Source organism: Aquarana catesbeiana, unplaced genomic scaffold (assembly GCF_042186555.1).
Source record: "Aquarana catesbeiana isolate 2022-GZ unplaced genomic scaffold, ASM4218655v1 unanchor225, whole genome shotgun sequence".
Taxonomy (NCBI): domain Eukaryota; kingdom Metazoa; phylum Chordata; class Amphibia; order Anura; family Ranidae; genus Aquarana; species Aquarana catesbeiana.
Genome location: NW_027362652.1, coordinates 1,269,862 through 1,297,313, shown reverse-complemented (window position 1 = coordinate 1,297,313; position 27,452 = coordinate 1,269,862). Strand labels below are relative to the sequence as shown.

The window sequence follows — 27,452 nt, the reverse complement described above, 5'->3', positions numbered from 1 at the left end:
TGCAGAAGCTCCTGGCTAGTTCTCCTTTTTGCGGTGAAAAAGCTGTTTGGGGATGTTTTGGATAATACATCCAAAGAAATTCTAGTGGAAAAAGTACCACTTTTGCCATTTAAGAAAAGGAGTAAATATATTTTCGTTTTAAAGCTCCTTCTCCTGTGCCAGGGGCATCAGCCTCCAGGCAGTTACCACGGCTTCCGCCGTCAGGTTCAAAAGGTAATCCTCAGGGTTAACTCCAGGGACAAAAGAGGTCTTGGGGGAGGAAACCTATAAGATACTGCAGCCTCCTTATAAGGAGGCGCCCCCACTCACTCAATAGGGGGAATTCTTCTGCAGTTCTCAAGGAATTGGCAGGAAGAATGTCAAGACGAATGGGGGACTTCCTCAATAGCTCCAAGGTACAAACTGGAGTTCCAAGAGTTCCTGTCTCCTTGTTTTCTCAGATCAAACGTTCCTACGGATCCAGAGAAAAAGAAGTCTTTCTCTCAAGCATTGGACCATCTTTTGGCAAATAGTGATCATGGTGGCCCCCATGTAAGAGCAGAGGTTGGTTTTGGTTAAATCCAAATGGACATTCTGGATCTCAAAAATCTAAATTCAATTCCTGAATATAACCACTCTTTTTTCGCATGGAGTCAATCCAATCAGTTATCTCCATCCTACAAGGAGGAGAACTTCTGGCATCAATCGTCATCAAAGATGCATACCTCCATATGCCTATTTCCTCGCTCACTAGTAATATCTACTTTTTAAGGTGGAAAATCTTCATTTTCAGTGTGTAGCTCTGCTTTCCGGTCTAGCTACTGCACCTTGAGCGTTTACAAAGGTTCTGGCCCCTCTTCTAGTCAGATTAAGGGCCCAAGGTATAACGATTATGGTTTACCTAGACGATCTGTTCTTGATAGTCCAGTCGGTAGCCCGCTTAGACCAAAGTAAGGTAACCACATTCAACTACCTGGAATATCTATGTTGGATTCTCAACCTAGGAGAAATCTTCTTTAAAACCATGAAGAAGGCTTGGATCTGATCATAGGTACACCCAAAAAAGGGTATTCTTGCCCCAGGCAAAGATCAGCGCCATAAAGGAACTGATTTAGGTGGTCGAAGCAACTTATTCAACTTTGCATAAGGTTGTTGGGAAAGATGGTAGCTTCATTTGAGGCCGTTCCTTATGCTCAGTTTCAGAGACTGCTGCAAAACAGTATCCTATCGGCTTGGAACAAAGGGTTCAAGCTCTAGATTCCTAATGTGTCTGACTCCAAAGCCTACGGCCACATCACCCTGAAAGTGCCCGATCTCGTATGATCTTGGAGGCTAAGCAGGGTCGGGCCTGGTTAGTACCCAGATGGACCACCTGAAAATACCAGGTGCTGTAGGTTGGGTATGCCGGAGCCAAAAATCTGCAAAGGGGAAAATCCTTCCTTTTAGTTACCTGGGAAGTGGTAATAACATATGCCAAACTTTCTTTTTGGGTTGGGGAGCCGTCCTGGAAAAGGCAACTGTCCCTGAGAAGTGGCCCAGATCAGAAATGGCCTTGCCCATTATCATTCTAGAAATTTAGGCAGAGCACTTGGTTCTGAGGGCCTGAACGTTCAGTTTACGGTATTGTCCTGCCAGGATTAAATCCGACATTGCCACAGCAATGGCCTATATCAATCACCAAGGGGCACAAGAAGTTGTGCGGCCGAGAGAAAGGTGAATCATATCCTATCTTGGGCAGAAAACAATGTACTTTGCCTATCAGCGGTCTTCATTCTAAGAATAGAAAATTGGCAGGCGGACTACTTCCCGGGAGAATGGTTCCTTCACCCCGATATCTTCCTGTCAATATGTCAAAGATGGGGGATCCCAGACATAGATCTGTTTACGTCCAGGTTCAACAAAGAAATTGACAACTTTGTGTCAAAAACAAAGGATCCGCTAGCATGCCGAACAGATGCCTTGCTATTTCCGTAGAATCGGTTCTCACTGATTTATGCATTCCCTCCTATTCTGCCTACGTCCACGACTTCTTCACAGGATCAAGCAGAAAGGGAAGTCTGTGATTCTTGTGGCCCCCAGCGGTGCCCAGGAAATCATGGTATGCAGAGAACATAAAGATGAAATTAGGGGACCCTTGGACCCTACCGCCACGGTCAGACCTTCTTTCACAAGGTCCGGTATTCCTACTTTACAAACGCTAAATTTAACAGTTTGGCTATTGAGACCCACACGGGGGCTGTCAGGTTCAGTGGTTTCTATCTTGGTTAATGCAAGAGAGCTGGCCTCCATAATTATATATTATGGAGTCTGGGAAGCATATGTCTCCTGGTGTGAAACCAGGAGCTGCACCCCAGGAAATAGGTTAAAGGTAGAATCCTTGACTTTCTGCAGATGGGGTGAGAAATAAAGCTGGAGTGCTTTCTAAGGACGGGTCTCGGCCTTATCGGTATTATTTCAAGGACCACTTGCTTCGCATTCTTTGGTTCGTAACTTTATTCAGGGGGTAACACGGCTAGGTTAGGTCACCCCTGAACCCTTGGGACTTGAATTTAGTTTTGTCGGCATTACAAAACAGCCTTTTTTTTGGGGCTGATACGACATATTCCCTTGGTTCTTTTTGACAAGGAAACTATTTTTTTTTTTGGTAACCATATCTGCTGCAAGAAGGGTATCAGAATTGGCTGCTTTTTTTTGTAAAGAGCCATATTATTATTGTTCACAAGGATAAGGTAGCATTGCGTCATCATCCTAACTTTTTACCAAAGGTAGTATCAGGTTTTTATCTAAACCAGGATATTGTTCTATCTTCATTTTTTCCAGAACCCTGTTCTATGGAAGAAAAATCACTACGTTCTCTTGATGTGGTGAAAACAGTCTACTTAAAGATGACTGCTCAGATTCGGAAAACGGATGTTTTGATCGTATTGCCTGAAGGTCCTAAAAGAGAACAGGCAGCATGGAAATCTACTATTCTAAATGTGTTCGACAAGTAATCGTTCTAGCTTATTGTTTTAAAGAGGTAGTTTCTACCCTCTCAAATCAAAACGCACTCCTCTAGAGCTGTTAGTGCTTCGTGGGCAGTGGCTCACCAAGCCTCCATGGCTCAAATCTGCAAGGCTGCAACTTGGTCTTCAATCCATACATTTACCAGATTCTATCAGGTGGATGTAAAAAGACATGGGGTTGTCACCTTTGGGTGCAGTGTACTGCAGGCAGCAGTATAAATGCTCTGTTCTCATGGTGCCCTACTTTTGTTGTCTCCCTCCCCTCATTTGGCATTGCTCTGGGACATCCCACATAGTAATTACTATGGCTCTGTGTCCCGTGATGTACGATTAAAGAAAATAGGATTTTTATAACAGCTTACCTGTAAAATCCTTTTCTTTTGAAGTACATCATGGGACACAGAGGTCCCGCCCCTCTTTCTAGTATACATGTGTATTGCTTTGATACAAAACCGAGATGCTCCCGGTAGGGGAGGGGTTATATAGGGAGGTAACTTCCTGTTTAGGGTGTGCCAGTGTCCAGCACCTGAAGGTGGACTATAACCCACATAGTAATTACTATGGCTCTGTATCCCGTCATGTACTTCAAAAGAAAAGGATTTTACAGGTAAGCTGTTATAAAAATCCTATTTTTAGGGACTTGGGAGCTAAATTGAGGAAAAGGACCTCCAAGGTAGTATTCTCAGGAATACTACCGGTACATCGAGCCAATACTCTGCAATGCCCCGCAATACTCTGCAATGCCCCGCAATACTCTGCAATGCCCCGCAATACTCTGCAATGCCCCGCAATACTCTGAAATGCCCCGCAATACTCTGCAATACCCCGCCATACTCTGCAATACTCTGCAATACCCCGCCATACTCTGCAATACTCGGTGATACCCAGCCATACTCTGCAATACTCGGTGATACCCAGCCATACTTTGCCATACTTGGTGATACCCAGCCATACTTTGCCATACTTTGCCATGCTCAGCCATACCCAGCCATACCCAGCCATGCTCTGCCATGCTCAGCTATACTCGGCTGTACTTGGCCTCTGTATGTGGCCAGGCTGTGGAAGTCTCACACATGTGGTATCGCTGTACTCAGGAGGAGAAGGAGAATCTATTTTGGGGTGTAATTTTTGGTGTGTACATGTTATGTGTTAGAAATAGTGTATAAATGGACAATTTTCTGTTAAAAAAAATGTCATACGACGTCCTTGACTTTGTGCGGGGATATCTGAATGATGGGTGCAGCTACAGGTATCATTCAGATATCAGCTTTTTCAGCCGGCGATTCCCTACACCATAAGAATGACCATAGCGGCTGTTCCACTGCTTGATCGTTCTTACGGGAGGCGAGAGGGGACGCCCCCCCCCCCCCCCTCTCGCCGCCCTCAGGTGCTTCTACCGACTCACCGCTAAGATCGAAGCCAGGATCTTTTTTTTTTTTTTTTTTTTTTTTATTTCAGGCTTCCCAGCCTAGAGGTGAGATGTGGGGTCTTATTGATCCCATATCTCACTGTAAAGAGGACCTGTCATGCCATATTCCTATTACGGGGATGTTTACATTCTTTGTAATAGAAATAAAAGTGATCAAAAAATTTATTTTTTGGAAAAAAGCCTCAAACTAAAATAAATAAAGTAAAATGAACAATAAAAAAAAAAAAAAATGTTTTCCCCGTGTGCTCGCATGCAGAAGTGAATGCATACGTAAATTGCGCCCACATAGGAAAATGGTGTTCAAACCACACATGTGAGGTATTGCTGCGATCGGTAGAGCGAGAGCAATAATTTTTGGCCCTAGACCTTCTCTGTAACTCACAACATGTAACCAGTAAAAAAATTTAAAGCGTCTCCTATGGGAATTTTTAAGTAGCGAAGTTTGGCCCCATTCCACGAGCGTGTGCAATATTGAAGGGTGACATGTTAGGTATCTATTTACTCTGCATAACTTCATCTTTCACATTATGCAAAAATATTGGGCTAACTTTACTATTTTGTTTTTTTTTAAAGCACAAAACTGTTTTGTTTTTTTTAAAAAAAAGCGTTCGAAAAATTGCTGCGCAAATACCGTGCGAGATAAAAAGTTGCAACAACCGCCATTGTATTCTCTAGGGTCTTTGCTAAAAAAATATATATAATGTTTTGGGGTTCTATGTAATTTTCTAGCAAATAAATTATGATTTTTACATGTAGGAGAGAAATGTCAGAATTGGCCTGGGTGCTCCTAGAATGCCTGATGGTGCTCCCTGGATGTTGGTCCTCTGTATGTGGCCACGCTGTGTAAAAATCTCACACATGTGGTATTGCCGTACTCGGGAGTAATAGCAGAATGTGTTTTGGGGTGTAATTTGTGGTATGCATATGCTGTGTATGAGAAATAACCTGCTAATATGACAATTTTGTAAAGAAAAAAAAAATCTTGATTTTGCAAAGAATTGTGGGAAAAAATGACAACTTCAAAAAACTCATCATGCATCTTTCTAAATACCTTGGAATGTCTTCTTTCCAAAAAGGGGTCATTTGGGGGGTATTTGTACTTTTCTGGCATGTTATGGTCTCGAGAAATGAGATAGGCCGTCAGTAATTCAGGTGTGATCAATTTTCAGAGATTGGCACCATAGCTTGTGGACTCTATAACTTTCACAAAGACCAAATAATATCCACCGATTTGGGTTATTTTTACCAAAGATATGTAGCGGTATACATTTTGGCCAAAATATATGAAGAAAAAATTACCAATTTGCAAAATTTTATAACAGAAACGAAGAAAAATGCATTTTTTACAGAATTTTCGGTCTTTTTTGTTTTATAGCGCAAAAAATAAAGAACCCAGCGGTGATAAAATACCACCAAAGGAAAGCTCTATTTGTGTGAAAAAAGGACAAAAATTTCATTTGGGTACAGTGTTGCATGACTGAGTAATTGTCATTCAAAGTGTGAGAGCACCGAAAGCTGAAAATTGGTCTGGTTATTAAGGGGGTTTAAGTGCCCAGTTGTCAAGTGGTTAAAGTAAGAGACAACTTTATCTTTTGTCATATTATAATGACTGTACCTTACTATTGTATATTCCTGTATTGCTTTTGAACCTGTTCCCTGACTTATAAAACTTCAATAAACAAATTTGACAAAGAATAATGTACAAGTGAATGTGAGAGATGACATCACTAAGGGAGCTAGGGAGGAGGTGGAATCCTTATAGGTATGACTCCAAAGGTATGAAGCTAAGGGGAAAATAATACTGGGAGTATGCTATAGGCCCCCTAACCTGAGGGAGGAGGGAGAGACGGATAACCTATCACTAATTGGATTAGCAGCAAGGAGGGGAAGTGTTATCATAATGGGGGGATTTACTGTAAATTATTCAGACATAGACTGGGCGGAGGGAAACGCGCATTCATCTAAGGCTCGCCAGTTCCTAAATGTCTTGCAGGACAATCTTATGGGTCAGATGGTAGACACACCAACTAGAAATAAAGCGTTACTGGATCTACTGATTACCAACAATACAGACCCGATCACGGATGTGGAAATATGGGGCAATGTAGGTAACAGCGATCACAGGTCAATTGGCTTCAGTATAAATCACACAAATAGGAAACATAAGGGGAATACAAAGACACTGAATTTCAAAAGAGCCAACTTCCGTAAACTACGAACCTTGCTAGAAGGCATAAATTGGGATAAAATCTTAGGAACAAAGAACACGGAGGAGAGATGGGTTTGCTTTAAGAGCATATTAAATAAGGGCATTAGCCAATGCATCCCATTGGGTAATACATTTTAAAAGAGCAAGCAAAAGTCCTGGATGGCTTAACTCCAATGTAAAAATGCATATAAAAGCAAAAGAAAAGGCCTTCAAAAAAATAGAAGGTTGAGGGATCATCATCAGCATTCAGACTTTATAAAGAATGCAACAATAAATGTAAGGGTGCAATAAGGACGGCTAAGATAGAACATGAAAGACATAGCGGAGGAGAGCAAAAAAAAAAAAATCCCAAGAAATTCTTTAAGTATGTAAACAGTAAAAAAGGAGGACAGACCATATTGGCCCCAAAAAGAATGAGGAAAGACATCTGGTTACAAAGGATGGGGAAGGTATTGAATTTATTCTTCTCCTCAGTCTTCACGAGAGAATCGAGGGGCGTCAGTAACCAAAACTGCGGTGTTTATCCTCATGACACATCACAGGAAGCACCTCCATGGTTAACAGAGGACGGAATTAAAATTAGACTTGAGAAACTTAACATTAATAAATCACCGGGACCAGATGGCTTGCACCCAAGGGTACTTAGGGAACTCAGTCAAGTAATTGCCAGACCATTGTTCCTAATTTTTACTGACGGTCTACTGACTGGAATGGTACCAGCTGATTGGAGAAAAGCCAATGTAGCACCAATATTTATTTAAAAAGGGCCCAAAATACATCCCTGGGAATTACAGACCAATTAGCCTAACATCAATAGTATGCAAGCTCTTGGAGGGGATGATAAGGGACTATATACAAGATTTAAGTAATGAGAACAGTATCATTAGCAGTAATCAGCATGGATTCATGAAGAATCGTTCTTGCCAAACAAATCTATTAACCTTCTATGAGGAGGTGAGTTACCATCTAGATAAAGGAGAAGGCCGTAGGCGTGGTGTATCTGGATTTTGCAAAAGCATTTGACACAGTTCCCCATAAACATTTACTGTACAAAATAAGCTCCATTGGCATGGACCATAGGGTGAGTACATGGATTGAAAACTGGCTACAAGGGCGAGTTCCGAGGGTGGTGATAAATGGGGCGTACTCGGAATAGTCTGGGGTGGAAAGTGGGGTCCCCCAGGGTTCTGTGCTGGGAACAATCCTGTTTAATTTGTTCATAAACGATCTGGAGGATGGGATAAACAGTTCAATCTCTGTATTTGCAGACAATGCTAAGCTAAGCAGGGCAATAACTTCTCCGCAGGATGTGGAAACCTTGCAAAAAGACCTGAACAAATTAATGGGGTGGGCGACTACACGGCAAATGAGGTTCAATGTAGAAAAATGTAAAATAATGCATTTGGGTGGCAAAAATATGAATGCAATCTTTACTCTGGGGGAGAACCTCTGTGGGAATCTAGGATGGAAAAGGACCTGGGGGTCCTAGTAGATGATAGGCTCAGCAATGGCATGCAATGCCAAGCTTTTACTAACAAAGCAAACAGAATATTGGCATGCATTAAAAAGGGGATCAACTCCAGAGATAAAACGATAATTCTCCCACTTTACAAGACTCTGGTCTGGCCGCACCTAGAGTATGCTGTCCAGTTCTGAGCACCAGTCCTCAGGAAGGATGTACTGGAAACGGAGCGAGTACAAAGAAGGGCAACAAAGCTAATAAAGGGTCTGGAGGATCTTAGTTATGAGGAAAGGTTGCGAGCGCTGAACTTATTCTCTCTGGAGAAGAGACGCTTGAGAGGGGATATGATTTCAATATACAAATACCGTACTGGTGGCCCTACAATAGGGATAAAACTTTTTTGCAGAAGGCAGTTTAACAAGACTCGTGGCCACTCATTAAAATTAGAAGAAAAGAGGTTTAACCTTAAACTACGTAGAGGGTTCTTTACTGTAAGAACGGCAAGGATGTGGAATTCCCTTCCACAGGCAGTGGTCTCAGCGGGGAGCATCAATAGTTTCAAGAAACTATTAGATAAGCACCTGAACGCCCGCAACATACAGGGATATACAATGTAATATTGACATATAATCACACACATAGGTTGGACTTGTGTCTTTTTTCGACCTCACCTACTGTGTAACTATTGAACGTGCTGTGGGGGGATTCTGATGGGGACACCTGCTGTGGGGGGGGGGGCACTGATGGGGACACCTGCTGTGGGGGGGGACTCTGATGGGGACACCTGCTGTGGGGGGGACTCTGATGGGGACACCTGCTGTGGGGGGACTTTGATGGGGACACCTGCTGTGAGGGGACTTTGATGGGGACACCTGCTGTGGGGGGACTCTCTGATGGGGACACCTGCTGTGGGGGGGAGGGGCTCTGATGGGGAAACTTGCTGTGGGGGGGTATATGATGGGAACACCTGCTGTGGGGGGGGACCCTGATGGGGACACCTGCTGTGGGGGGGACTCTGATGGGACACCTGCTGTGGGGGGGGACTCTGATGGGACACCTGCTGTGGGGGGGGACTCTGATGGGACACCTGCTGTGGGGGGGGCTCTGATGGAGACACCTGCTGTGGGGGGGCTCTGATGGGGATACCTTCTGTAGAAGGGGGGGGCCCTCATGGGTACTGTGATGGGGACTTTGATATAAGCTGTGTGTGCCGCAGGTCACTCTCTCCTCAGAATGTCCCTCATTCTCAACTTCAAATATTGGGAGGTATGCATCATGCCTAGTCATGTCTGTGAATGTCAGAGTTTTACAATGCCTCATGGGACGTGTAGTTCTGCAACAGCTGGAGGGCCGTAGTTTAGGGATCTCTGGTCTATACTAACGGATTATATTATATATTTTATTAGTGATGGGGGGTTTATTTAGGGGGGATTGGAATATGTATGTCTTTATTTTATAAGATTCAAATAGGAAGAAAGAGGGAAAAATTTAATTTGTAGTAAATGTCCTGAAAACTTATTTCTCCATAATGATCCCAGTCTCAGGTATTCATCCTAAACTGTGATCAGCAAAGTCTCCGGAATACACTGAGATCACAGGAATATGATGTGTCCTGGCAAAGCCCAAAAACAAAGTTCATCTGTCAGTTTAGAAGAGGTGGGACGCACCCAGGAGAATTTATTCTGTATGTAAGGAAACCTCACAGAGCGCCCCTCACAGCCCCTCCTTCCAATGTCCCTCCAACCAGAGTCAGAGAATACTATGACATCATACTGACCTCACAGCTCCTCTTCCTATGGTCCTGTGTGGGTAAATTATACCTCAGCTTGAAGTGGGGCTTTAATAAAACAAAAAAAATTATATCTAACCAGAGATGAGGAGGATTCTGGGATGTCATTTGATTTTAATAGTCGTGTTGAAATCTAGAGTTTTCCTCCTGTGAAGTCTGGTGATCATATGACCATCACATTGCCTCCACCTCACTCCCTGATAGAATAGAGAAATAAAAAGAAATGTTTAGAAGTCACCAGAGAGATAATGGAGGAGAGGTGAGCGGTGCTGGGAATTCTGGGACATTATCCAGTAACAGACAAGGGATGTGTCTGGATGGTGACTGTATCATTGTGTGTGTCAGGTTCCTATAAGGTGTCAGGATGTCACTGTCTATTTCTCCATGGAGGAGTGGGAGTATTTAGAAGGACACAAGGATCTCTACAAGGACGTCATGATGGACAATCAGCCGCCCCTCACATCACCGGGTAAGAGGAGACTTTATTGTAAAGGAGAGAGCAGTACGGAGGCTCCACCTAGATCCCCCATCATCTGATAAACACATAGAAACAATGTATTCAGTCAGTGTGTGTGTTTCCTACAGATGGATCCAGTAATGGGAACCCACCAGAGAGATGTCCCCGTCCTCTGTTTTCCTGGGATTCCACACAGGAAGGTCACATCATCCCTCACCATCATCAGGTAGATGAGGAACAATCACTGATAGTGTCATTAGGATCTGTACATTATCTGTATTGTTACAATTGATGCCATTTTAATTTTATATTCAGAGTGGAGACCTGAGAGATTCTAAAGTTGATGTTAAAGAAGGGATACAAGAGGATGATAAGAATGGGGTGATGATGGAGTCAGAGTTTCTAAAAGGACACAAAGATCTGTACCAGGACACCATAGTGGAGTCATCCATCTACAGAAACCCACCAGAGAGATGTCCCCGTCCTCTGTATTCCTGGGATTTCACACAGGAAGATCACACCATCCCTCACCATCATCAGGTAGATGATTGACAATTATTGGTAGTTATGATTTATACACAGCATGTTTGTTACGATGAATGTCTTAATAAATAAATATATACACACAGAGTGGAAACCTCAGGGATGATAATATGGATGTTAAAGAAAAGTATAAAGAGGAGGATGAGGAGTATGGAGTGATGGAGGAGTTTTCAGAAGGACACAAGGATTTGGTGAAGCCACCTAATACCAGGAACCCACCAGAGAGATGTCCCCGTCCTCTGTATTCCCAGGATTCTACACAGGAAGATCACACCATCCCTCACCATTACAAGGTTGGTGGGACATAAGCGTCACAATATTGAAGATTATGTTTTACAGATGTTATTTTCTATCATTTTCTTGGTTTAGGGTGAAGATCTGATAGATATAAAAGTTGCGAGTCAAGCAGAAGTAGAAGAGACATATGTGAGGGTTGATCAGCAGTCTATGGAGGAGGATGGGACAATGTGGACATTTATAGAGGAGGACACTCCTACAGAGATCAGCACAGGTGGGTCATTAACACTAAATACATTCCTCCACCCATACTGCTCCAGAGTAGGGTGGGGACTTTAAGAAAACTTAAGATTGCATTTAAAAGTGGGTATTATTTTACTTAGACAGTATTATTTTACTGAAACAGTAATTGCTGCTTGGAATAGACCTCCGGCAGAGGTAGAGAGTCAATCGAGTAAGTGGCTTCAAACATGCTTGGGAAAAACATAGATCTATAGTCAGACAAAAAAGTAAGAAAGAAAAATATATATAAAAAAACAGGCAGACTCCTCCTGATGTCACTTGTTTCTATGACTGGGTGATATCAGCCTGTAATCCCCTGGTCACTTTCCTGAGCTGTGTTCCCTGTCCTGTATTCCTGTATTTCTCTCGAATAATTTTCCTTCTCTGTGCCTAGGTAGAGCAATGTATCTAGACCGGATTTATGTAGATTCTGGAGTTAAGGTGGCAGCAAAATATTGATTTTCATCATAGGCAGTGCTCTACCTAGGTACCCGAGGAATGTGCATTTGGTCTTCTGCACCATATCCAGGGTCTATGAATATCTTTGACAGGGAATTTTTCCAGGTTTACCTACTCTGATGTCTTCTGGCAGTGCCAGGTTGTGGGATATGTCTGTATAGTCTCAGACCCAAGTCACATGGTGATAATAATGTGTTAGCATCCTTAAACTTTGGAACCTTACACAGAAAGTGGTAATGAGGGAAGAGTCAATAACCCAATGATGGTGGTCTTCAGGATCAGTCCAGTCTTCATCTTGGTTGTTCTCCCCCCATCCTCACTCTCTGACCTCTGGTGGGGCTCAGCCCCGCTGTTATTCATGACTAAATCATGGACTAAATAAGGAAGGGCAGGACTTCTTTTGTTGGGAAGAGGTCAATGAGTGATAGAGGGGGTGGGGACACTCGTCCTATAATCCCCTCATCACTGTCACTCCTATAAAAGACAGTTCTTGTTGTTTCCTCACTCTCTGACTAAGGTCCATGAATAAAGAAATGAACTGGTAGGAGATCAGAGGACCCATTTACTAGTTACCTTGGGGGGGGGGGAATTGTAAGATCCTCAGAGACAAAGCTGTCTGATGTGGGCGGAGTCCTGGTTTAGGGGAACCAATCATCTCATGTCTAGTAATAATTTTTTTATTTCTATTTTAGTAGATGGACGGGAGATGAGGAAAACCTGTGCTGGGACCAATCCTGTTTAATTTATTTATAAACAATCTGGAGGAAGGGATAAACAGTTCAATCTCTGTATTTGCAGACGATACTAAGCTAAGCAGGGCAATAACTTCTCCGCAGGATGTGGAAACCTTACAAAAAGACCTGAACAAATTAATGGGGTGGGCGACTACATGGTAAATGAGGTTTAATGTAGAAAAATGTAAAATAATGCTTTTGAGTGGCAAAAATATGAATGCAATCTATACACTGGGGGGAGAACCTCTGGGGGAATCTAGGATGGAAAAGGACCTGGGGGTCCTAGTAGATGATAGGCTCAGCAATGGCATGCAATGCCAAGCTGCTGCTAACAAAGCAAACAGAATATTGGCATGCATTAAAAAGGGGATCAACTCCAGAGATAAAACGATAATTCTCCCGCTCTACAAGACTCTGGTCCGGCCGCACCTGGAGTTTGCTGTCCAGTTCTGGGCACCAGTCCTCAGGAAGGATGTACTGGAAATGGAGCGAGTACAAAGAAGGGCAACAAAGCTAATAAAGGGTCTGGAGGATCTTAGTTATGAGGAAAGGTTGCGAGCATTGAACTTATTCTCTCTGGAGAAGAGACGCTTGAGAGGGGATATGATTTCAATTTACAAATACTGTACTGGTGACCCCACAATAGGGATAAAACTTTTTCGCGGAAGGGAGTTTAACAAGACATGGCCACTCATTAAAATGAGAAGAAAAGAGGTTTAACCTTAAACTACGTAGAGGGTTTCTGTACTGTAAGAGCGGCAAGGATGTGGAATTCCCTTCCACAGGCAGTGGTCTCAGCGGGGAGCATTGATAGCTTCAAGAAACTATTAGATAATCACCTGAATGACCGCAACATACAGGGATATACTATGTAATACTGACACATAATCACACACATAGGTTGGACTTGATGGACTTGTGTCTTTTTTCGACCTCACCTACTATGTAATCTGCTCATGTCTAGTAATAATCTTTTTATTTCTATTTTAGTAGATGGACGGGAGATGAGGAAAACCTCAGAGGATTGTCTCACTTTGTCTCCAGACTGTAAAGTAGAAGATGAGGACATCACACAGTATAGTCCAGGAGAAAACCCGACTACCTCAAATGTCCATCCGGCACCACACAGTGTAGATGGACCATCGTATTCCTCTTATCCTGAGGAACCTCAGACTGTGAGGGACGGTGCCGTCCTTCCAACAAATAAGAGGTTTTCCTGTACTGAGTGCGGAAAGAGTTTCAATTTTAAATGCAATCTTAATGTGCATAAAAGATCTCACACGGGTGAGAAGCCATATTTATGTCCTGAGTGTGGGAAATGTTTTTCAGATCAGTCCAGTCTTTACAGACATCGGAAATCTCACACGGGGGAGAAGCCGTATTCCTGTCCTGAGTGTAGGAAATGTTTTTTACATAAATCGCAGCTTGTCACACATCTGAGGTCTCACACGGGGGAGAAGCCGTTTTCCTGTCCTGAGTGTGGGAAATGTTTTTCAGATAAGTTTTATCTTTCCAGACATCAGAGATTGCATGAAAGTGAGAAGCCGTATTCTTGTCCCGAGTGTGGAAAATGTTTTGGACAAAAATCACAACTTGTCTCACATCAGAGGTCTCACACGGGAGAGAAGCCGTATTCTTGTCCTGAGTGTGGCAAATGTTTTTCAGATCAGTCCAGTCTTTACAGACATCTGAAATCTCACACGGGGGAGAAGCCATATTCCTGTCCTGAGTGCGGAAAATGCTTTTTAAAAAAATCAGGACTTGTCAAACATCAGAGATCTCATACGGGGGAAAAGCCATACTTATGTCCTGAGTGCGGAAAATGTTTTTCAGAGATGTCCAACTTTCATAATCATCAGAGACTGCACACAGGAGAGAAGCCGTATTTATGTTCAGAGTGCGGGAAATGTTTTGTACAAAAATCAAACCTTGTCACACATCAAAGGACTCACACAGGGGAAAAACCGTACTCTTGTTCTGAGTGCGGGAAATGTTTTTCAGACAAGTCCTCTCATTACAGACATCAGAGATGGCACGCGGGAGAAAAGCCATATTCTTGTCCTGAGTGTGGGAAATGTTTTGTACAAAAATCTGAACTTGTCACACATCAGAAGTCTCACACTGGGGAAAAGCCATATTCCTGTTCTGAGTGCGATAAATGTTTTATTCAAAAATCACTACTTGTCGCACATCAGAGGTCTCACACGGGGGAAAAGCCATATTCATGTCCTGAGTGCGGGAAATGTTTTTCAAAGACGTCCAATCTTTACAGACATCAGAGATTGCACATGAGGGAGAAGCCACTTTCCTGAGTGAGGGAATTGTTCCTCACTTAAGTTCTGTCTACACAACCCTTGAGGTGTATTGGTGCCTTGAGTGCAGGAAATGTCTTCTATATGAATGCTGGACATCACAGCTCTCATGTGGGGAAGAAGCACACCCTGATATACACCTCAGATATACTCCATGGCTGATCATCATCATGTAAGAAACAGTTCATGAAGAGATCAGAGATCACCAAAGACATGGATGAAGAGTTGTTGGCCATTGATAGCAGTAGAAAACTAAAAATGGACTGAGTAAATTTTGTGATGTAAACTTTTGAAATTGTTTAGAGGTCTTGTTGAATGGATATGATACGCATTCGCCCAGCCATGACAAATATTGGACTTATTTTTTTTTCATATAGTGATTTCCTATGATCATCGGCTCCATCTAGTGGCAATAAGGTGGCGCTGTTATATTTATACCACAGTATAGGCTCTAGATGGAGCTGATGATCATAGGAAATCGCTGTGTTAACATTAAATATGGTCAGAATGTGTCATGGCTGGCGAATGCTTGGCATCCATTCAACATTTTCTTTTGTAAATGGACACCTTAGTTTCCTTCGCCAGGCATGGTTTCATAAAAATAACAGGCTCCGTGCAGCTCGTGGTTCCAGCGTTTACTCTTCTGTCTCCACGGAGCCGCCGCTGTGGCAAGGACAACTTCACAATCCCGTGCGGGATCCTTCACACAGCCCACCCAGGCACAGACTGTCTCCCTGAATACATCCTGTGAGTTGAACCCGTCACTATGTATTTTTTTTTTATGTACACCTAATAAACTGTTTTACACTATTGGTTGCTTGGCGCCTTTTCTCCTTCCCCTCTACATGTCATATACTGTATAGCGTGTCTTAAAAAATGCAGTGGTCAGGAGTTTACATATGCGTGTGCAGGGTGTGTGCCGGGTGTGCCTGGACACACCCTAATCACCCCGGGTGCCAGTGTATCATGCAGTGTACAGAGGTGTGTGGGGCACATGACCCCGATGGAAGGGGGACCCATTATAGCTGTGCCCTGTCATACACTGCACACCGCAAGTAATCAATTATATTTTACCAGCAGCACTGGATCCGCTGCATCATCTCCTCACATCCCTTGCCGGCCGGGGTGGGTGGGGGTGCCTGTGAGCTGGGGGCAGGAGAACTGTACTGTGCTGATCCAATTGGCAGTGCCCAATACAGTGTGCTGTATAAACAGGATGGAGGAGGCTGAATCTGCTCCCCCTCCCATCCTATCCCTGCTATGTCTGCTGTGATGTAATGAAGGTGGCAGATTTCAACATACAGTACACAGCAGCTCTAGATCCTGGCTGACTGAGCCTAGGGGAGAGAAGCCTGGGGCCATTAATGTGAGTAGCAGACATACTGAACACCCCCCTTCTTTCTCTCACATCCTCCTCCCTCTCTCACGCCCATCACTTTCTCTCACTCTCCTCTCTTTAACCCCCGTCTCTCTCTCTCACCTTCATCCCCTCTCTTTCGCACACCCGTCCTCTCCCTCTCACTCCCCCCTCTCTCTCACCCCCCTCTCTCACCCCGTGTCTCTCGCTCACCCCCTCTCTCTCACCATTTCCTCTCTCTCATCCCCCCTCTCTTTCTCTCACCCCCCCTCTCTTTCTCTCACCCCCCCTTTCTCTCACCTTCACCCCCTCTCTCTCACCCCTTCTCTCTCGCTCCCCCTCTCTCTCTTGCCCCTCTTTCTACCCCACGCTCTCCCTCACCCCCTCTTTGTCTCACCCACTCTCTCACCTTCACCCCCTCTCTCTCTCATCCCCTCCCCCTCTCTCAACTTCACCCCGCTCTCTTACCCCCCCTCTCTCTCTCTCTTACCCTCCCTCTCTCTCACCTTCACCCCCCCTCTCTCTCATCCTCTCACCTTCAGCCCCCTTTCTCTCTCACCCCCTCTCTCTCTTACCCTCTCTCCATGCAACCCTTTCCTGTCTTGTTTACAGGGCTCTGATGATAGACCTGCAAACCCGGTGCTGTCATGGTGAGTGCCACTCAGAAGGGCTCAGCGGACCTCTGTTTGCTCAGCCTCCCTCTTGTACACAGACCAGGAAGTGACGTTGGTGACGTCACTTCCTGCACCTTCACCTGTGGCCCTGATAGACAGTCTAAGGTGCAGAGTGCAGTGGTCAGAAGCATGTCACATGCAGCCCAGTTTAAATAGTGCAGTGATCGGGAGCTTATTATATACAGCTCAGTGTACAGAGTGCAGTGGTCAAGAACTTATTATATACAGCTCAGTGGTCAGAGGCTTGTCATACGTAGCCAGACATACAGTGGAGTGCAGTGGTCAAGAACATGTCATCTACAGCCATGTGTATAGAGTATTACAGTCATAAAGGGATGAGCATTTAGGGCATTCAGTGTGTACGAACCTGACAGCTTCCAGCTGCCAATGATTGTCAAGGAAGCAGTGGCTGCAGTTCTCACACACAACATAGGCATACTGAGAATTAGACCCCATTCTGCTACTCCTCCCAAGTGAGACTTCACTTTTTGGACTGTATATATCAGACATTGTATCTTGTGTATCATACAAATCAACAAATTGTATCAAATCCAATGTACTGTAATGGACGCCTCTATATGAGTGGTCAGGGAAGAAAGGCTTTGTGTAGCTTCACCTATAGCAGCCCCTGTTCCTATAAGCCTACTGGCACATGGCTGCCCCCCAGGAATGTCATATTCATTGGTCAGAACGGACAGGAGGCTGGAGAAAGGAGGAACAAAAGAGTTCCTGTAGTTCTAGGAGTGGAGTTGTCTGCAGGGGATGGCTGGGACTGGGGTCTCACAGGAACATAGTCAGTCGGACATGCAGATGGGTCAGTTTTAGGCCGCAGGGAGAGATATGGTCAGTAAACAGGCAAGGGATAGATCCAGGCAACAGACAAAATGTGGTCAATAAACAGGCCAGGGGAACAGAGCTTGGTCTAACATTCAACACGGCCACCCAAAAAGTGGCGTACAAGATGCTCCTCAGATGGCATTGGGTTCCGGGCCGGATAGTGAGTTGCAAACCTTCCTGTAGCAACCAATGCTTCAGGGGTTGTTGCCAACAAGGGGACATTGTCCACACTTGGTAGCCTTGCCCCTATCTAACAGGGTTCTGGTCCAGGTTGTTTGGGGTCCTTTACTCTTTGTTTCACATACATACATAAAAGTAGCTTTGCAACACTGCCCGATACAGGGATTGTTTTCTTACCAACAAAAGTTAGCCTCTTATTCATAGCTGCCAAATGGATGATTGCTAGAGCCTGAAAAAACCCTCTGTCCTGTTTGCCACGATGAAGATGAAAATCGTAGGTGTCTTTACTGTTGGGGATTGGAAGGCTGCACTTGGGGGGTTTCCAAATAGGTCAAATAAGTAAACCAGAGCGTGCCATCCCAGGACCCAGACACCCCTATCAGGAATCGTACTGTGAATGGGTGGGGGCATTTGTTATCTGCAGAGGTTATCTCATCAGTATTGGTTTACTATTAGGGTTGGATGAGTCCCTCCTTATCTGTAGGGTTTTATGTGTGGCCAGTACCTGTCGGTGGGCGGCCCTTCAGGGGTGTTCAACAAGATATGTTATCTATTGGGTCCCTATCAAGGTTTGTAGAATGTCAGGGTTTAAGTTAGCCGATGAGGCGTCGGAACTTGTTTTGGAAGGGGAGGAGGAAAGAGGGTGAAAAGAAGGCGGCAGGGGCTATGTTCATGTTTGTAATGAATATGTACGCGAGTACTGTTTTGTCATTTTCCCTGTGTTCTAAATTTGTGAATTTTTTAGGAGGTCGTGAAAGTCAGTGGAGTCTCTAAAGCAGCCTTTCTCAACCTTTTCAACACAGAGGAACCCTTGAAATAGTTCTCCGGTCTCGAGGAATCCCTGCTAAAAAATTAGAAATCTACAACTCATGATACATTAGTGTGATGGTCAGTGAGAGGAATGGTCCTTACACTTGTGGTCATTGGGAAGAATTACCTCCTTACAGATAGCTAAAAAGATCAATGGTGTCAGTGGGAACTTATCTGAGAGGCAGAAATTGCCCATTGCTGAAGGAACCCCTAGCAACCGCGTTGATGAGGTAGAAGGCGAGGGATTTTATGTATGCTGAGTGGGGTATGGATGTGTGGTGAAGCAGGTATTGAGCCGGGGGAAAAGTCTGGAGTAAATGTTGTAAATTTGCGCGATTATACGGTGAACTTCTTTCCAGAACGGTTGTATGAGAGGGCAGTCCCACCATATATGGAGCAAGGAGCCTAAGGCTGAGTTACATCTCCAGCACAGTGGGGAGACGCTCGGGTGATATTTGTGGATCCTATCGGGTGTCCGGTACCATCTAGAGTAAATTCTGAAACCATTTTCTTGTGTAGATATGATGATGGAGCCTTTGTGGATATGGTCGTATATACATTCCCATTTCTCTTTGGGTAGGTCTAGGGTAAGTTCCCTTTCCCATCGTTGGCTGCTTTTGTTTACTTTTGGATCGCAGCCTGTGAACAGGAGTAAGTATATTGTCAAGATCAAGTGTCTTTGGGGTTCAGTGCTGGTACAGATTGTTCCAAATGGAGTGTGGTCTCTGTGCCACTTGGCAAGGGGTTTGGCGCTGTTGAGAAAGAGTCTAATCTGTAGGAATTTGAAGAAGCGAATGTTACAGTCCGGGAGTCGGGAGGAGACGGCTGTGTATGTGAGGAGCTCGTCACTTTGAAAAAATTGTTGTGCTCTAACTGGGGGTTCTCAGCATAGAGCAGTCGGGTTGTGTTCTGAGTAACCAGGAGGAAAATCGGGGTTTTGTTCTACCGGGGTCATAGGACCAGGCGATGGGGGTTAGGTTGAGTGTTTTGCATGCTGCTTTAAAGGTTAGCATCGTAGGGCCTATTAGTGGGTGTGTCGTACTTTCGGGATCGATTTATGCTTGAACCAGGGCAAGTGGGAAGTAGGCACCCGAGCAAAGGAATCCTCAATTTTGATCCAATCTTTCGTGTCCCTGTGAATGTGCCAGTCGATAATTCTGGTGAGGTGACAGGACCAGTGGTATTTGTGAATGTCAGGGAGTCCGAGCCCACCTTTTCGCTTTGGGGAGGACCATTCTATCCTGGCTTAGTCTGGGGGTGTTAGAGGACCATATGAAATTTCTGCATATCCGTTTGTATGTCGTAAAGAAGGATGGGGGGATTTTAATTGGGACGGTCTGAAAAAGGTATAGGATTCTGGGTAGGATATTCATTTTTATAATGGCTGTTCGACCAAACCAGGAGTAATGGACCATATTCCAAGTGTGGAGGTCTCTTTGGATGGTTTGTATGAAAGGTAGGAAGTTCCTAGCATATAGTTCGGATAGTTATGTGGGAATTTGGGTACCCAGGTATGTGATGGTGTGGGGTTCCCAACCAAAGGGAAAATTAGCTTGGCATTGTGTTACTACGGTTGAGGGGAGGGAAATGTTTAAGGCTTTTATTTCAAGAAATTAATTTGAAGGTTATAGATTGTTTTGAAGAGAGCAAAGTCCTTAAGCAAGTTGGGTATGGTGGTTATGGGGTCTGAAAGGAATAAAAGAATACCGTCTGCGTATGCCGCTATTGTGCATTGTTTATTCTTGATTTCAATGCCTTTGATGTCAGGATTGGCTCTTATTCTGCGCAAAAGGGGTTCCATGGTTAGTAAAAAAATTAGGGGGGAGAGGGGGCATCCCTGTCGTGTGCCGTTCGAGATGGAGAAGGTGCTCGACAGACGACCATTGACTCGAATTCTGGCTGTGGGCAACGAGTATAGTGCTAGTATCACTTTGGAGTATGCGCTCTGGAAAACCCATTGCCTGTAAAGCAGCCATCATATAGTCCCAAGCCATTCTGTTGAACGCCTTCTCCGCATCGAGGGAAAGGAAAAAGCACGGCGTGGATGTAGTTAAACCAGTGGTGGATGTTAATTGCTTTTATGGTGTTATCCCTCACCTCTCGTCCATGGATAAATCCAAACTGATCTAACTAGAGTAGGGGGAGTATGCGATTTGCAAGGACTTTTGCAAAGAGCTTCACGTCTACATTTAGGAGTGCAATGGGTCGGTAGTTGGACACCATCGTTGTTTCTTTGCCTGGCTTCGGAATTATTGTTATGTGGGCCTCTTAAATGTCTTTGTTAACTTGGGGGGAAGAGGACAGAGAGTTGAAAGCCTTTGTAAAGGGGGATTAAAATGTCAGTGAAGGTCTTGTAATAGCGCACAGTTAGACCGTCTGCACCCGGGCTCTTGCCTGTCTTCAGTTGTTTTAAGGCAGCTACTGTTTCTTCTATGGAGATAGGGTGATCTAGTTCTGCTGATTCATCTATGTTAATGGATGAGGGGGCATATTGTTTTAGGAAGTTATCAATCGTTTCTTTACGGTCTGGGGTCTGTTCGTCTGTTCATTCATGTGTGGGGTGGGTAGATTAGAGTTTAGAGAAATATTGTACAAATTGGTTGGCTAGGTTGAAGAGGATTTTTATCAACCCCATGATCAACAAAATAATTTCTAGCATCCTTCATGATTCTCATTCTAAGTTCCTTAAAGTGTGGTCACCTTGGTGGTCTTATGCTCTTCTCATCCTGCATCAGAACAATTTGAGTCTTTCCTAAGGTCCACTATATAATTCCCCCAAATTGCAGGACTCCTCCCCTCTTCTCCTCATTCCTTCTTCTTCTTCTTCTTCCACTCCTCCTCCTCCTTTCCTTTCTCTTCTTTTTCTCTATTTCTTCTGTCTCCTTCCTTTTGATGTGGAGGCTGGACACTTGCTTGCCCTCTGTACCTCCTTATTTTTGTGTGACCCCAGACTTAGGGAATTTTTGTTGACTTGTGGTTATGCCGTCAGGTCAATCACTCTGTGTTTTTTACACTGAGTTGTTCTACCGGGTGAGCGCCCCTTTTTCTGCTTCATTAGTCACTCATCCCGACCCCGACTAGGGGTTCCCAGTAGACTTCTACTCACCTTTCCCCTTGATGTGAACTAGAGCACCTGACCCATGGTCTCCCTCCATCGGCTCTCGGGCCTAGATGACACAAGTGAACCTGCGGCTTGCGCCCCCAGGTCGCTCAGTGGTCACTCTTTCTTCAAAAGTTGACTGCTCAGAATAATATCAGAATAGCCAGCCATTGTACATAATCAACGGTACAATGTCACCATTGTGACACTGGACTTACTGTGAAAGTATGTATAAAAAAAAAAAAAAATATATAAATATATATATATATATATATATATATATATATATATATATATATATATATATATATATATATATATATATATATATATATATTTATATATTTTTTTACAATTTTCTTTTTTTTTTACATATTTTCACCTGAGCAGTGCAGTGTTACCATAGTTGACACTGCACTACTCTAGGGAGGTGATTGGGAATTTTTTTTTTTTTTCACTGTAATTGCTTATACAGCCATGATGGCTAAATAAGTGTAGTGCATCCAACGTAGGAGCCGCTGATGAACTGGGATCCCCCACCGTGCACAGCCAGTCGCACCAAATTTTCACAGGCTCCCAAAGTCAAGAAACAGCCCAGCGCTTGTTTTTGTATTTTTTTTTTTTTTTTAAGGGGATACAACTTGGATAGGGAGTAGGGGTACTATGGGATGCCCACTTGACTTTAGAGAACTTTCAGCAAAACTTTAGGGACAACTTTCCTATATACAGTCTCTATGCACACTTGCATGCAGAACCTCACTGGCACACTTGACAAAAATGGTCCTGACACAGCACTCGGTAAGATCTTGAAGTAACAGCCTGTTATAGGCAAGAACCCGAGGCCCCTTTAAATGTGTAACAAAGTCAGTGTCCGGTTTACCTCTCTGTGGCTACTGATTCCAGCACCACCTCTTCAGGCACTGCCAGCCTGGCTGCAGCTGCCCCTTTCTATAGCCCTCCTGGCTACTCTCCTCAGTCCACCCAGACTGACACCAGAGTCCTCCCAGACTGCACACTCATCAGCCCACCCGGCTGTCTTCTGGAGAACTCCTGGACGTGCTGATTCTCTCCCGCTGTCCTCACTCCTGCCTCCGTGCATCCAGGACAGGATTCCACCGTGTGTTGTACAAGATCCCTCCAGCACCCGAGCCCCAGGCCCGAGGTCAACCCCCCAGACTAGAGGGCACCCTCAATGGCCACCGACAGCCTCCTCAGCACTCCTTCTCCATCTTCCACCCGACTGCCCCCTGCTGGCATGACCCAAGAGTATTTACAGTGACAGTTGGTGCTCAATATTTGGGGGGGGGGGGGCAAATGAATGAGTCCTAAGACTCCCTGGCCAATCGGGTCTCAGACTCCTGATTGGCCGGGAGGAGAATCAGTAAGACAATAGCGAATATTTATTTTGCTATTGTCACACAACTGGGTGGGCTCAGGGTGCAGTCCTCTGTGCTCCAAGCTCACCCTTTTTTGAAGACAATTAAAGCCTTAGGCTCTAATCATGTGCTTTAAAAAAACAAAACATTGAAACCCATGCTTTCGGCGCCTGCATGTAGATTGAGGGCCAGGCTCATCGATTAGAGGGGTGGCGCCCCTACGCCTGTATGGATGGGCTGCCCACTTGCTGGGGATTAGCTGGGACCCTCCTCAATACTCCCATACTCAATACTCCAAGCAGCTCCTCCGAGACTCCACCCTCTATTTCTGAAAGCTTTTCCAAGGCTCCAGAGAGCAGGAAGACTTGCTAGAGATGCTGCTTGATGAGTCATCCAGCCTCCCTGAGTCACTCATCCCTGACCCAGATTCAACCCAGTATCTACATTACAGCTTACAAAAAAAACTATCTACATCTGGCTATTTGCTACACCCCCCCCCCCCCCCCTTAAAAAGCCAGCCTGTCCCCCTGGCTGTTAAAAAAAATCTTTAAAAAAGGCTCCTAGCCCAGCAGCAAGGGCAAAATACAGTCTTGGAAGGGGAAAGGGGAAGCAACTTGGATGGGGCTATTTTACAAATAACTTGGCATGTATCACATTTTCACATATTCAGAGTATATACTATACATCCTAGCTACATGTCCCTTCAGCTAACTCTACACAGTATAAATATACACAATTTAGCTGGAGCACCTCCCTCTAAAGAGAAGCCCTCTAAGTAAGCTGGAAAATGTTGAGTCCATCACACAGCAGGGTGAACAGCCGTCCACAATGATACCTGCAAAGAGAAAAAACACATTCTAACGTGCTATCTAAGCTGTACAGTCTGTCAGCAGGGGTTATGAGCCTGCATGGCAGAGACAATTAAGCAAATAAACACAAAATTCTCTCTCTTTTTTTTTTAAAGAGTCTTTGGTAGGAGGAGCCCCTCCAAATTTAGAACCCAAAGTTCTTCAGTTGGGAATGGAACATCCATCTGGAACAGTTCAGGGTGTTAGGCCGGCCTAGTCCGTGAACAGCAAAGGACACCGGCAGCAATCTTCACAGCCTTCCATGCAACGTTTTACCTGCAAGCTGAACTCTCCCATCAGTCCTTCTCAGGTAATAGTGAGGAATTGGCAGTCTCTTCAGTTTGCCATCAGCTCCTCTAATGCCGCGTACACACAGTCGGACTTTTCGTCTACAAAAGTCCGACAGCCTGTCCGACAGACTTCCGACGTACCTTCGGCGGACTTGCGGCAGACTTTGTTACGAACGGACTTGCGCACACACGACCACACAAAAGTACGACAGCCTAGTACGCGGTGACGTACACCAAGTCCGACGAGACTATAAAACGGAAGTTCAATAGCCCGTACGACACCCTTTGGGCTCCTTCTGCTAATCTCGTGTTTATCTCGTGTTAGTAGAAGTTTGGTGAGAGACGATTCGCGCTTGTGAGACTCGTATTTTTCAGTTCGTTTTAACTGTTGTTCAGTCTGTGCTTGTGAGGTTTGTATCTGCTTTTCAGTGCGTTTGGTCAGTTGGCATTGAGAAATCTTTGTTTTATTGGCCGCTCGTTCCTGATTTTCAGGTCGTTCTTCACAGGCCTTGCTGTTCTTCAGTGCGTTCTGTTTAGTGCGTTCTGACCAGCCGACCGTTTTGAAGCCATGTTACCTGTACGTACTCGTCGTCGAGCTCGTGCATTGTATGTGCTTGGTGCTGTAGTTTATTCTTCAGCCCAAGACCAGTCCATGAACAGGGCGAGGAGGAGTTCATGGACCAAGAATTGGTTGCTTCAGCGTGACCAGTTCTGTCACATGCCTTTGCTCCGTGAGATCCGTGAGAATAATCCTGAGGATTTCAGGAACTTTCTCCGGATGACGGACCCCGTTTTTGACCGTTTGTTGGCTTTGCTGACCCCCTATATCAGCAGGCAGGATACCTGCATGAGGCAAGCCATCACTCCGGAGCAGAGGCTGGTCGCTACCTTGCGGTATTTGGCCACAGGGAGAAGCCTGCAGGACCTTAAGTTCTCGACAGGCATCTCCCCCCAGGCTCTGGGGATCATTATCCCAGAGACCTGTTCTGCCATCATACAGGTCCTGCAGAAGGACTATATTAAGGTAAGATATTTTTCTTTTATTAGCATCACATGTTCTTTTATGTAATCTTTGATAATATAATGTATTTCTTGCTTCAAACACTACTTACCATCATTGCAATATAGTGTGAATGTCCCCTTTTTATCCTCACACATGCTGGATTTTTTTCCTGTTATTTTTTGTCATGCATGTATATTTTCCTTCAATAACCTTCCCAGCATGAAGTGATGGGAACATATCCACCTAGTCTACTCATTTGGAATGTATTTTGTTTGAGTGTATTTAGTTTGCTGCTAATGAGCAATTATCTAGATTTCACAACCCCCCCCCCACCTAAACTCACTCCAAATAGTTTGCTGCTAATGAGCAATTATCTAGATTTCACAACCCCCCCCCCCCACCTAAACTCACTCCAAATAGTTTGCTGCTAATGAGCAATTATCTAGATTTCACAACCCCCCCCCCCCCCCACCTAAACTCACTCCAAATAGTTTGCTGCTAATGAGCAATTATCTAGATTTCACAACCCCCCCCCCCCCCACCTAAACTCACTCCAAATAGTTTGCTGCTAATGAGCAATTATCTAGATTTCACAACCCCCCCCCCCCCCCCCCCCCACCTAAACTCACTCCAAATAGTTTGCTGCTAATGAGCAATTATCTAGATTTCACAACCCCCCCCCCCCCCACCTAAACTCACTCCAAATAGTTTGCTGCTAATGAGCAATTATCTAGATTTCACAACCCCCCCCCCCCCCACCTAAACTCACTCCAAATAGTTTGCTGCTAATGAGCAATTATCTAGATTTCACAACCCCCCCACCCCCACCCTCGTTAAAATTTGCTGGAATGTTCTGTGGTGTTGATTTGTCTAAAGCAAATATATGTGGCACTTTGCAAAATGCATGTGCACTCTACAAGTGCATTTGTTCCAGTGCTTTAGTAAATGAGCAGAAGCTCTGCTGATTTCCATCATCAAATCATATGCAAGCCTCAAAGTGTTTTCATTAATTGCCCTTGCATGTGATTGTGTACTCCTTGCAACATGAATGCCTTTTTACATTACCTCATTTACTGTAAGCTGGTTAGCAACTGCACCTGCAGAGTGCGACAACTGCAGTCTTGTAGCCTTTTTAGTCCCTAAATTCCTGCGTGTCCTAAAAGTAATTTTTTTTAGGGATTTCACAACCCCCTAAAATGTAATCAATGTTCCATCAGAGGGGGTGAGCAATCTGATAAGTGTGCCTTTCCATATTAGTTATTCCAGAACAATTAAATTATTGAATGTTATACTGATGCTGGGGAATAATGTTTTTAATTGTCTAATTTTCTTGCAATGTTAGCTTACAAATTAATTGATTTTGGTTTTCTTTTTTGATTTCCCAGTTTCCTTCAACGCCACAGGAATGGCAGACTGTGGCATCCCATTTTGCCAGCCGTTGGGACTTTCCCAATTGTGGAGGGGCTATAGATGGGAAACATGTCCACATTGTGCCACCACCCCATTCGGGGTCATATTATTTTAATTATAAGGGGTTCCACAGTATTGTTTTAATGGCGGTGGTGTCGGCACACTATGATTTTTTATATGTGGACGTGGGGAAGAATGGCCGGATGTCGGATGGAGGAGTATTTGCCCAGACGGAGTTCTGCCAGCGTCTCCAGAGTGGTGGCCTGGGATTGCCACCTGATGAGGATAACGTGGAAGGACTCCCCTTTGTCTTCATTGCCGATGAAGCCTTCGCTCTCAGCAAGCACCTCATGAGGCCATTCCCCCAAAGAACACTCACCCCGGAGAGGAGGGTTTTTAATTACCGGCTGGCCAGAGCTAGAAGAGTGGTTGAGAATGCGTTTGGAATTCTGGCCAGCCGGTTCCGCCTGTTTCAAACAGCCATTAATTTGGCGGAATACAAACTTAATTTTATCATTTTATCGTGCTGCATTCTGCACAACTTTTTAAATAAGCATGCTCCAAATTATATAGGCACAGTTGGGCCTGAGGCCGGACAAATAGAAGCCAACCTTACAGGCCTGGATACTGTCCGTACTGGCTTGGCCCCCCAAAGTGCCCGTCAAGTTAG

The 27,452-nt window shown here is 44.5% G+C and overlaps 1 protein-coding gene and 1 pseudogene across 1 annotated transcript in view; both read left to right on the top strand.

The window, feature by feature from the left end:
• The window catches only part of LOC141121576 (uncharacterized), a 129,808-nt gene that overhangs the window by 37,239 nt on the left and 65,117 nt on the right, over window positions 1–27,452 (top strand). Inside the window, exon 8 of the mRNA XM_073611211.1 lies at window positions 13,796–14,894. Within this exon, the coding sequence (XP_073467312.1) occupies window positions 13,796–14,894 (1,099 nt within the window). The remainder of the gene's footprint in view (window positions 1–13,795; window positions 14,895–27,452) is intronic.
• On the top strand, window positions 1,261–1,376 carry LOC141121582 (5S ribosomal RNA; annotated as a pseudogene).